The sequence below is a fragment of the Parus major genome, chromosome 19, assembly GCF_001522545.3.
Source record: "Parus major isolate Abel chromosome 19, Parus_major1.1, whole genome shotgun sequence".
Taxonomy (NCBI): Eukaryota; Metazoa; Chordata; class Aves; order Passeriformes; family Paridae; genus Parus; species Parus major.
The window spans coordinates 3,622,429-3,635,050 of record NC_031787.1 but is presented as its reverse complement, the minus strand read 5'-3'; the positions used below and the strand labels follow the sequence as shown (position 1 = coordinate 3,635,050).

Sequence of the window (12,622 nt, the reverse complement as noted above, 5' to 3'; positions counted from 1 at the left end):
CTCCGGGACTCCCTCGGAGCGATTAGCTGCCTTAAAAAAAAAAAAAAATTAAAAAAAAATTGCTGGAAGGAATCAAGTGAGTGGCTCAGCCAGTGCTGGGGAGGGCTGCTGGCAGCATCCAGGCTGGAGCGTGATGTGCCCTTGAAATCCTGTGCCCGGAGGCATCTGAGCGGTGCCAGCTCCGGGCAGCTCCCATTCCATCCTCGCCACATCCCAGCCCGGCCAGGGGGTGATCCAGGGAGCTGGGAGCTGCTGATTTTCTAGCAAAACCCTTGTGGTTGTGAGGCCACAAAACCGTGGTGGAGAGGGGAGGTGAAGGGGTTTGTTGAACATCCTGGGAAGAAGCTGGAAGGGGAGTTAGGAGCCCGCTGTGGCTGGGGCAGCCCAGCCAGGAAACCATTCCATGGGCAGGCACCGCAAAGCCGGGTGTGTGTGTGAGCTGTCAGCCAGGCAGACGGGCCCCAGGCATCTCCTGGGCTGTCACAGCTGCAAATTGTCCAGGAGCAGTCCCTAATGGGATGTAAGGCGAGGATTTATTGGAGGAAGATGTCACAGGGATGAAAGGGGGAAAGAGAGGAAACCTGGAGAAATAGCGGTTTGGGTTTGTATTTATTTGTGGAGGAGAAATTGTTTTAAAATGTCCTTTGGTGTGTTGGAGAAGGCAAACAGGCAGTGACAGCCCAGCCACGGGGCTGGAGGAGCCTTCATTGATGGGAAGGCCTTGATGTGCAAATTTCCTTCTCCTCCTCACCCTGCAACTCAGGATTTACCTTCGTGAGGGAGCAAAGCCCTTTCCTTTCAACACAAAAACTGTGTTTAATATTTCCTCTGTGACCTGAGCTTTCTCTTCCCCAGAGTGTTTGTGCAGCCCTGGTTGAGTGATGCTCTCCCAGGATAACCTCAGACCAACCACAGACCAGAACAAAGCCAGACCAGCTGAAATTCCTTGGGGGGAGGATGTACAAACAGAAGGGGATACAAAAACAGGACCAAAACCCATCCTCATCTTTCTGTGGGATAACCAGTGGAGTTTGGATGGCGATGGAGAGCACCAGCTGAGCGCAGGAGCTGTGCTGGACAGTGGTCAGCCAGCTCTCAGCATCAACAGCTCACCCTACATCCTTTTTGTGTGCACATAGTCTGTCCTTCACCACATGACGGCTCTTCTGTGCTTCAAACATCTGTTCAGGGTTGTGCTCAGTGGCCTCTCGGTGTCTGACTCAGATGGGAGCCAGTAATATTTGGGGTTGATGAGTGGGGAGGGAGTGCAATCTCACTGTCAGGTGGGAAAAGTGTTCCAGCCTTGATCCTTCTGCATCCCTGATGGTGCTGGGAGAAGAGTTGAGAGCAAAAAGGGGATGTTCAGCTCTGTGTCAGCAGGCACAATTCAACATTTCCCATCTTAGAGTGGTTTGTTCAGTCTGATCTTGATGCCTCCAAGAAGGACAAGTGTCTCCTGCTCCTTGCTGCTGGGATGGAGCTCACTGGGCCCCTCGGAATGCCACGGATCCGCACCAGCAGGGTCTGTTTGTGCTCTCTCTGTAAGAGATGTTTGACAGGAAATGGGTGCATCTCTTGACTGACCCCGTGTTGTCCTGTAATTCTATATTATTTAAGTATGTTTTTTTTTTCCTGCTACAAAATCCCAGAATAAGCTGAGTTGGGAGGAGCCCACAAGGATCATCCAATACATCTCCTAACCCTGCATGTCCCCAGGAGTCCCATCCCTGTACCTGAGAGAGGATTGTCCAAACAGCACCACCTCTGAGGACACCTCCTTCCCTCCCTCGGGCCACCGCGGGGGAAGCCACCAGAGTCTGGTGCTGCTGCTGCTGCTCTTCTTCCTCCTGCTGATGCAAATGAAAAGCGATGCTGTCCCTGTGCTCCAGCCCCCTCTCGGCACCTGCTGGCAGAGCTCAGGTGGGGAGCTCGCCGAGTGTGCAGTGCTGCGAGCAGGGGCAGGGCCCCCACTCACACACCAGTCCTTGTGCTCTGGGGCTGCAGAACTGAAACTCCAGCAAAAAAACCCCAAAATCACAGTGTGTTTGCTCCTGCCTCCTCTCACCCCAAGGCTCTGTTCCCCATGGCTGTGCTGGCCCTGCTGGGGTGACCAGGCTGTGTCTCTCCCAGGGGGACAGGCACCTTCTGCCCCTTCTTTTCCAAACCACCTCCTGTTTCTGCAGGTCAGAAGTTATCAGCTGCTTGTGGGTTGTCTCTTAAATATCCCTTTTCTTTGTGCTGCTCTGCTGGGAGAAATGGTGTCAGAGGCTTTGTTCTGCCTGCTCAGAGACCACGGAGGAAAAGGCTTCAAAAACCTTCCTGCAGCCCCTCCGTGGCTGTGCTGCCCTGGGCAGGGGGGCTTCCAGGAGCATCACCCTTCAGTCACCTCCTGCAGCTGCATCTGTTTGGTGGTCTCTGCCTGGGGTCTCCTGCTCACCAGTCCTGACTCAGAGCCGGGGTGATGGAGCTGGGGACCACAGGACCACATCCCTTGGTCAGATCCTTCCCCCTTGCTCTTTCTGAATGTCACAGAGCTGTGGGCTCCCTCAGTGCTGCTGCTCCAGGATCCCATTGTCCCCCTCTGCAGCCTCCAGCCAGCAGGAGCCAAACCCCTGGAGATTTCAGACACAGAAAAAGGGCTTTCACCTTTCCCACTTGCAAACACTCCAGCAACAGCAGCTCCTTGCACCTGGAAACCTTGGGGAAAACTGTGCTGCTCCTGCTGGCAAAGGGCTGATCTTTGCTGGGCAGGATCCTCTCCCCAACATTTCTTGCTGTGCTGGTCCAAGTGGCTTTTTCATTGCAGTTTTCCAGGGTTTTGCTTTTCCTACAGGCTGGAAAATGCCCTTCTGGCAACCTTGGCTTTGAAGCAGCCCCATGCTGCTGGGTCAGGCTGGCCGTGGTGTTCCTGCAGTGCCCAGCTCTCCTGCAGCAGCTCTGAATCCTCCCTTGCACGTGTGTTCAATAAAAAAAAGGAAGGAAAAAAAAATGTATTAAATATTAAAGGAAAACCCATCGTTGCCTGGGCTCAGAGCAGCTCTTAAAAATGTTAGCAGCTTCAAAATCCCAGCCTTCCCTTGGCTTGAAAGCTTCCATCTTTGCAGCAGCTTGTGGGGAGCTGGGCAAGGTTTGTGTGAGGAGCAGGGCTGGTGGGCAAAGTGCCCCCAGAGAAATTCCCAAAATGAAGCCACATGGCCGAAAGCAGCAGCCAGGGAAATTCCATAACCCTGTGAACCTACAGGGGCTGGTGTGTGGAGGGGAACTGGGAAAAAGCCCTGGAAAAATCCCACTTCTGTGTCAGGGCACTGGGAGGTGGTCAGTGAGGGCAGACTGTGTCCCCCAGAGGAGGGGGACACCACGCAGGGACAGGACAGGTGCCATCCCACCCCCAGGCACTCGGGATCTGCAGCAGCTGCTCATGGGGGAGGTGTTAGAGCCCTCTTCACCAGTGGGGGCCCTGAGGGGCTTTTTCTCTGCAGGGGAATGGCAGTGCCTTGCCTGCTCCCACCCCGATCCCAAACCCAGTCCCTGGGCTGGTGGGATGTTCCATGGGGTCAGGCTGCAGAGGGAGGGTTTGCAGAACAAAGCCAGTTTTTTTATGGTGAGGAGCCCTTTCCTGGCTGAGCAGGGGACTAAGAGGATGTTGCACTGCATATTCCCTCTTGTCCAAAAGTGAAGGTTTTAGGGAACATCAGTGGGATCGCTCCTGCTGGTCCAGCACAAAGCCCTCCTCTGTGCTAAACATCTTCATCAAGCTTCTAAACCACCAAGAGGCTACTTAAAAAAAAAAATAAAAAAAAAATAAAAATCACTATTTCCTACAGAGCTCTTTATTTCCCCCAGAGACTCTCGGGGGTCCCTTCCCCGATCCTGCTGCAGCTGGAACCTGCAGGATCACCTTCCCAAGCCTCACCTGAGCTCCCTCGGGCAGGCACATCTCCGGCAGGCTCAGCCTGGACCAGCGCGGCATGAAGGGGTTTCCATAGCGACAGGCACCTGAAAAGCCCCAGCTCCTGGGTGTTCAGGGCAAGGATTTGGGGCGGGGTGTACTGAGGGTGTACCCCAGAGCTGGATTGTGGGGTGCAGCACGATCCCCTCCATACCTCAGAAATCCCACTTGGCATCGCCTTCCTCGCCCTCCCGTGGGGGTCCCCGCGGGATGCTCAGCTCCTGGAGAAGCCCCGGTGCTGCCAGCCTGGCCCTGCCTGCCCCGGGGAGCTGGGGATTGTGGCCAAACCCCCTCGGACTCCCCTCCTCCCCCGTCCCTCCAAGGCTTTTTGTTTGGCTGCCGGTGGGGATGGTTATTCTGGGCAAGGAGAGATGTCACGGGAGGCTGTTCCAGGGCTGGGAAGTGGGGTGCCTAAACACCCTCGGGAAATGAAGGGCAGAGGTTGTGGTGACCCCCTGGCACTGGCTGCTGTCCCCACAGGGATCCCTTGGAGAGGGTCCTTGCTCACAGCTCCGTCAGCATCCCCAGCGCCGGCACTCCCACCGTGTGTGCCTCGGCTGCTTTCCCTGCCTTCCTGGGAACGGGTTTTTGGGGCGGGGGCAGCGAGCTGCAGGTCCTTCCCTTCCCCTGGGAGCTGGAAAAGCCTGCGCGGCGCATCTCCAGGGAGACTCTGTAAACAAGGAGCAGGGGGAGGGAGCCAGGGGGGCTCTCCATCTGCCGCACCAGCTTTCGGCCCCGGCCTGCCGTCAGATGTCTCACACAACAGGAAGCAATAAAACACTTATTACCAGCACGGGGGAGCCTCTCTCGCCTGCTGGAGAGCGGGATTTTGCCCAGGATCCCACTCGGGGCTGGCTATTAACAGGGTTAGGGGGCTCGCGTGTTATTAGAGCTCGTGGCAGAGGTGCCCAGCTCTGCCGCAGCAGGGGATGGTGCCAGCCCATCCCTGGGATAACCCGGCTGCGCTTCCCAAGTGCCCCCGCATCCCTCTGCTGGCTGCTGTGCCCTCTGCCACGGCACCGGCATCAGGAGAAGTGCCTTGGCCAGCATCCGAACCTCGCTGTCCTGTTTAAAACAGCCCATCCGAGCAGCAGCTCTGCCTGCTCCGTGTGTTAGGGAAGGGATGAGAGGGACGCTGCTTGGTGGATTGCAGTGCTGCTCACCCTTGGATGATAATTCCTGCTGCCTGGCTGGAATCCCTGCCTGAACTGGAGCGTGTCTTGCAGACAGATGTTCAGCTGTGATTTAAAGGCATCCAGCGGCGGAGATGCAGCACCACCATTTCCCTGCCTGCTTGTAGTGGATAATTAGAGCCACATTTCCAAAAATAAGTACCTGTGGCCGGCCTGGCCAGGTTCCTGCCGCCAGATATCCAAACCCCTTACTCATAAACTCCTTTTTCCCCACAGGGGCTGTGTCCACGCGTTTGTGGATTCACCCAAACCTCTTCTATCTCATCCCCCTTTTCCCTGCGTGGGCTGTGTCCGTGTCCTGCCCCTGCCCCACGCTCTGTTCATCCACCACATTCCTGGGTACACCCTGAACTTGAAATAACCCGGGCTCTCTGCCCGTGTTTGTGCTCGGAGCTCCTTTTCCGGAGTCTCTCTGGCATCCTGCGATGGCTCCGCCGCCTCCAGCCCCGCTCGGAGCCATCGACCCCCCTTTTCCATCCGCAAACTCGGTGCCTGCCTGGGTGACAGCGGCTCCGCCGCCAGCAGGGACCAGGCGCCCGGACGGAAACCTTTAGGAAATCACGTTATTGGGTTTGTGTTTTTTATAGCGCTGCGATAATTGCTGCTGTGTTTGCTGTGTTTGCTCCTCGCGGAGCTGCCAGGGCGTTCAGCATCCTGAATCCACGGGGCCGGGCCGGGGTTCAGCCCCGCATCACACATTGACCACATCCTGGCAGTGATTTCTCTCTCGTCTCCTTTGCCCAGGGCAAAAACTGAACTTGTGACCCAGATGTGAGCAGCCTGTTATCTCCTCTGCCAGCCCAGCTTCCCCAGGAGCCTTTTATTTAGCAGATAAACCCCCGAAATTCAGCCCGGGTCTCTGAGATGGGCTGGGAGATTCGCAGGTTAAACAGATGTAAGAAACACAGGTTTGCTCATAATTATTTTCCTGAATATCTGTCGATACTAATTAAAATTGTTTCCCATAATTAAATTTAAAACAGCAAGGGAGAGCAAGGGGTCGCTGAAATCCTTTTCTTTTGAATCACTCGGGGGTAAAAGGGGTTTTCAAATCAAATTAATAAAAAAATCCATTCCCATTCTCTCTCCCTGTCCCCACAAGAGGGACGGGTTGTGGGGTGCTTTGGCTGAAAATGGGGTTTAGGGGGGCTCAGGGCTGTGGGTCTGTGAGGAGAATTCAGTGTGTCCCCAAACCCCCAGCACAGGCAGGGACACCCCAGTGCTGGATCAGGCAGGGAATGAGGAGCTGGCTGTGCCCTTGTTATATTATATATATATATTATATATATACATGTTACATTATTGGCTTTTTGCAAATATTAAAATGAATATGTGTAATGTTGGAAAACTTTGCGGTATGAAACTTAGAAATAGCGGTGTAATACATATAATATATATATATACATATATACAGACATATATACACATATATATATGCATATATACATATGTATACATATATACACACATATTTACACACATATATACATATATATATGTATATATACACATATATACACACATACATACACATATATATACATATATGCACACACATATATGTATACATATATACATATACACACACACATATACAATGTATATAATATATACATACAAATACATATACACAAATATACAATGTATACAATATGTACATATATACATATATGTATATATTTATATATTGTAATATATTGTAATATATTGTGTATATATGTGTGTGTTTTTGTATATATACATATATACACATATATATATACATATATATACATACATATCTATAAAATAGATAAAATATATTTTTATATAAAATTTCTATATATAAATACATAAATATATAAAAATAGATATATAAAATATATTTATATATATAAAATATATAAAAATATTATATATATATATATAAAATGTGTATATATATATATATATGTGTGTGTGTGTGTGTGTGTGTATGTATATATATATTTATTTTATTTTTTTAGGCTGTAAAATAAAGCCTGCCCTAAATCCCAGACTATGCCAGGACAGCACAAGGACAGTGCTGCTCCTGCTCCCCTCCAGGCAATCCCTGCACAGGGTGAGCTGCTCTGGAGCTCTTGCCTGAAGCTGGGGCTCCTGCTTGCTTTAATTGATGCACAGAATCATTTTCCTGGGGGAAAGGGGTTTGGACACAACACTGCCAGTACTTCCAAGCTTGGCTGGGTGTGCCAGGAGGTGTTGGGGGCTGGAGGAGCCATCTCCCTGTGCCTGGCCACTCCTGGCCACCCCTCACATGCAGGGCATCTCCTGAGACACCAAACCTGGACTTTGTTTTGTCCCAAGCAGGAACATCCCAATGTCCCGGCACACTCCGCTCTGCCTGGAATCTCCGGGATCCCCTGGAGCCCAGCACCTCCAGCACAGCTCTGGGAAAGCAGCTCTGAAAACTTGGCTGAGGCTTTGGGCAGTGACCTGGGAGCTCTCCCCAGCTCTCTCAGGCTTTCCCTGCCTCCGGACACGGGGTTTGGCAGCCAGAGCCGGAGCCTTGGGAGCGGCTGCCGGGGACACCCGGCTGTCCCTGGGCAAGGTCACCAGGGCTGGGACGAGCCAGCTGAGGTGAGCTGGGCAGGCAGGGCCGTGCCATGGCAGTGAGAGCTGTAAAACTGTGAGATCAGAAGAGAAAACAACAGCATCTGACGCCTGCCCTCCCCTGGAGGGATTTTGGGACAAATCAGTGAGCTTGTCATTTTTATTTTGGATGGAAGGAGGTGACAGCTGTGCCTGAGGGACAAAATTCAGCAGCTCCAGGGGACTGGCAAGACCCAGGTATCCCAAGGGGCTGGGAGGGGACAGCTCGTGGCCCTCCCCTGACCCCCTCACACATTTTATAAAAATAAATTTTTATTTATTTATTCACACTGCTGGGCTCAGCCAAAGTAAGCTCTGCCTAAAACCCAAAGCTCTGCCAGCCTGGGGCTGCTGGGGTCTCCCAGGGCTGGAAAAGCAAGGAAAAAAAGAGGCTGAGGAAGAGTGGGATCGTGAGTAACTCACCAAAATTAGCCAGGCAAATTAGCACCGTTCAGCTGGAGTGCCTTTGCCAACAGACACGTGGGGATATCCAGAATATTTCAGGATTTGGAGCTGCCTGGGCTCAATTACCACAGTCCCTCCATCCCCAGAGCCCTTCTGAGGCCCGTGGGATGCTGGTGTTGATGGCAGCTGGGACATGGGGACAGAGGTCCTGCCCTCCCTGGCGCTGCGAGACATCACTGCCTTTAGCTGCTGTAATGGGTTTCTAAAATTAGCTGCACACTCTGCCCTTGGACTGGAGCAGGACATTTCTCAGTTGTTTAATATCAAAAGTCCAAAAAAATAAAAAAGGAAGCAGAGCACAAAAGCCACCCAGTCAATGCATGGCTAAGTTTATTTTATCGCTTGTCCAACAGAAGTCGACATCTATTTTAAGTCATTTATGAGGAGTACAAGTGTGAATAGCTGCAGAAGTTTTGCAATTCCAAGACACCACATACAGCTGCTAAAAAAAGCAAATTTAACCTTCCCAACAAAGCCTCAAAAAGCAGCCCACCCTTCCCAGGATCGTGTTTCCCATCTACTGATTCCAGGCAGCCGAAGCTCATCTCCCCCAGATCTGAAGTTGATTTATGAAAATTTATGAAGTTGTTTATGAAAAGGGCCCCAGCCACAGCAGCATCTCCCCCTCACTGCATCCTTGGGTGCTTTCCTTCCATTTAAGCTCGGTTTTCCCTGTGCTGAGCAGGACAGGTGCAGGTTGGTCCCTTGGGGTTTATCCCTCCCTTCAATTTATGAGTATTTTACATTTTGCCTTTGGCCACAGCTCCTATAAATAAACCCTGGCTGCTCGTGGCAGATGTGAGGCCTTTCCCTGCCTGCTCCGTTAGAGGCCCCGACTTCCCAGCAGCTGGAATGGGAATGGATGTGAGTCTGCAATGAAATATTAATTGGGAGCAATGCTATTCTCCTGTCTACAGAAGGGAATTTTAATTGAGGACCACGTTAACGAGCTAATACCTTCCCTCACCATGTGGTCACAGAAGGAAGGGGGGGTTGCTGGGACCTGCTCTTTTTAATTGGAGCCTCTTCTATCACCTCTGTCTCCCCAAATCAACCCAAATTAGCAGCCCAGCGCTCATCACCCAGCAAACCCAACCACCAGCAATCGTTGATTTGACCTGTGGTTTCCTAAGGGGCAGAAATAATCTCAGCAAGGGGAGTCTGGAGCATCCCTGTGAGGTCAGGCCTGACCAGCAGCACCTCCCTTCATGCCCTTTAAGTCCTAACTATTCCTAACTATTCCCAAACTCGGGGCTCTAGCTCAAGAATGGAATCTGCAGCATGGGCAGGAGATCCCAGGAGCTGGAACAAAATAGGAATTCTCAAATAGCACACCTGAAAATGCAAGCTCAGGAGGTTGCTTTTCCTGCCCATTTCTGGCTGGATTTAGCCCACCCAGTGTTGCACTGGACTTCAAACAGGATGGGAGAGAGATGTGGATCTGGGAGGAGGGATACCTCTGATCTTGCATTTTCCAACTGTTTTGGTAAAGACTGAGCTCTCTGACACATCAGGAAAGCATGGGAACTGCTGCAGCCCTTCCAGGGCTGGAAAATGATTCTCCCTTAGTGGAGGCTTTTAATTTCAAGAGTGGGAGTGGGGGGGAAATCACTGCCTTCATCCTACAAAGCAGAAAACAAAGCTACAGAAAAGCAGCGGGGGCAGCTCCTGCTGCGGGACCGGAGGGAGCCGGGGCCGTGTCCAGCTGTCACTGCCACTTGTCACTCATGTCCTCGTTCTTGTGGAACTCGTGGAAGTGGTCAGCATACCTGGGGAGAGGGCAGAGCCACGTTAAGCTGCAGCAAGCCCCAAGGTGCTCTGGCAGCCGAGCAGGAGCCGCTCCGAATCCAAGGGGTCGTTCCTCGAGGATAAACATCCTGCTCTGCTCCAGCCACAGGAGCTCATGGCACAGGGCTGAGCCAGGTCTCCAGGATCACGTTTGCTTTTATCAGGATTCCTCCTGGGCAAGGACTGTCTGCAGGGAAGGCTTTGGAAAACACCCAACTGAACACAACCCTGCTCTTTAGAAAAGTTCTGTTGAACTTTTTCTGCCCCTCTCCCTCACTGGGTTTAAAGTCCAATTTACTGGCCTTGTTTCCAGCACTGGGGTGCCCAAAAAATCTGCTGTAGACCACCAAACCCTGCCCACCAAACCAGCCCTGAGGCTGGGCTGGCCCAGCCTGTCCTCACTCACTTCTTAGCACAGAAGGCAGCGCAGTCCCGTCCCACGCTCTCGCTCCAGGCGGTTTTGTAGAGCACCTGCCAGGGAAGGAACGGGATCAGCTCTGCTCCCACCTCCATCCCAGCCCCTCCTCACTGCAGGCTGTGCCACTGCTGTGCCAGCCTGGCCCTGCCATCCCATCCTGGAGACAGACTTGTGACAAGGGCATGGAGTGACAGGACAAAGGAACGGCTTAGAACTGATGGAGAGAAGGTTTAAATTTGATATCAGGGAGAAATTCTTCCCTGTGAGGGTGGGGAGGCCCTGGCACAGGTGTCCAGAGAGGCTGGGGCTGCCCCTGGATCCTTGGAAGTGTCCAAGGCCAGGCTGGACAGGGCTTGGAGCAGCCTGGGACAGTGGGAGGTGTCCCTGAAGATTTTTAAGGTCCTTTCCCACCCACGCTGTGGTTCTGTGATCTGTGGGGAACCCCAGTGTGCTGCAGGGGTTGCCCTCAGGATGGTCAAGATGACCTTTCCCAGTGGGTTATTTTTACTGGGACAGTGCTGCTGTGGCTGTGGTGGTTTGGGATAAGGCTCAGGGCTGCACATGGATGGAGAAGTATTTTTGGAACAGGCTTAAGGAAGGTCAGGAAAGGTCAGGCCTTTCCCAGTGGGTTATTTTTACTGGGACAGTGCTGCTGTGGCTGTGGTGGTTTGGGATAAGGCTCAGGGCTGCACATGGATGGAGAAGTATTTTTGGAACAGGCTTAAGGAAGGTCAGGAAAGGTCAGGAAAGGTCAGGAAGTTCGTAATTAACTTGGCTCCTTTTTACCTCCATGCCACCGTGTTGTCATTGCAGAGCCGAGGTCTGAGGAGGCACTGCTGGGTTTGGGAGGGGGAGAAGCTCTGGTTTGACTGATTTGTTCAAGCCTTGGGGATTTGTAAGCTGTTATCACCAGGGAATCACCCTAACCACACAAACAGCCACCAGCAGCTCCAAATCAGGGTTATTGAGGTCCCCAGTGGCAGAGGTGTCACTCCCACTGTGGGGATGGAGGAGCAGGAGCTCCCCTGAGGCACCCACAGTTCATCCCCACCCAGTGCTGGGTGCTGGATTTCAGGCTCTTTTGTGTCTAGATGATGTAAGATCATTCCAGCCATGTAATATTTATGAATTTTCCTTTTTTTTTTTTTTTGGGTTAGAGCTTTAAAGTTTAATGATGTTTAACTTTTTATTTCCTTTGCTCCTTTCCTCACCAAAATAACTTTGAGAGCAGGACAGAAATATTGTTCTGATTTGGCTTTCATCTCGTTTCCTCGTTTAATTATTGATGATTTGTTTGGCTTTTTTTTTTTTCTCCCTGAAATGACAAATAAACTCCCAGAAACTGTGCAAGGATACAGGAGGAGCTTGCACCACGACAAACAAAAAAATCTCTCCCAGGAGATTTGGGCTGGCTGAAGCCTCCATTCCTCTAATTTCTCTAATTTGAACCTTAGTGTAGAGTTGGGGAAACTTGAAAATTAGAGAAAAACAGAGCCCCAGGGCATGTCAGGAGCATGGGGAGAGCAGGAGGTTAAGGATGCACACAGGAATAGGATCCATGTGGTCTAGTGTGGGCTCAGGGGCATGTATTTTATTCCTAAAATCACTTATGGTATTAGATTCATAATAATTAACCAAAATTTTGCTCCCCACTAATCAGAGGGCTTGCTTGGGGAGCACACTAAACACCTGGCAGTGGCACCACTCTGCCATGGCTGATCCCAGGAGCAACAGGAACTCACAGACAGCTTCCAGCTCCTGCCCTTGGGCAAGCCAGGGTGGAATTTCCTCCCTGTGAAGCCGAGGGGATATTCCTTGGCATGTCCCTGTGCCACGCTCCCGGCCTCTGGAGCCTCTGACACAGCAGGTGCAATGCTCTCGCTTGGCACAGCATCTTAAACTGGCCCAAATTCCCCCTGGAGGGGGTGACAGCGGATGTTTTGTCTCGGTGCCCACCCCCTGTGGCCCCCACACTCACCAGGAACACGAGGCAGTGCAGGAACAGGGTGTAGAAGAAGGCCACGGTCCGAGCGGTTTTGTTGGACAGGATGAGCCGCCCCTGCAGAAGAGCAGAATGGAAAATCCTGTTTGAATGTGGGTCACCAGCTCTCCTCAGAGGGGCTTGGAGAGATCCTGGCAAGGACTGGGAGCCTGTCCTGCCAGACCCTACACAAACACACAGTCAGGTGGTGTTTGCCA

At 51.9% G+C, this 12,622-nt stretch overlaps 1 protein-coding gene across 1 annotated transcript in view; it reads right to left on the bottom strand.

Annotated features, from left to right (window-relative positions):
- Positions 1-8,526: 8,526 nt before the first annotated feature.
- Positions 8,527-12,622, bottom strand: part of CUX1 (cut like homeobox 1) — a 259,909-nt gene continuing 255,813 nt past the window's right edge. The window contains exons 21-23 of the mRNA XM_033518980.1: positions 12,402-12,482; positions 10,412-10,476; positions 8,527-9,986 (exon numbers count right to left, since the gene is read on the bottom strand). Coding sequence (XP_033374871.1) covers positions 9,926-9,986; positions 10,412-10,476; positions 12,402-12,482 — 207 coding nt within the window. The 3' untranslated portion in view covers positions 8,527-9,925. The remainder of the gene's footprint in view (positions 9,987-10,411; positions 10,477-12,401; positions 12,483-12,622) is intronic.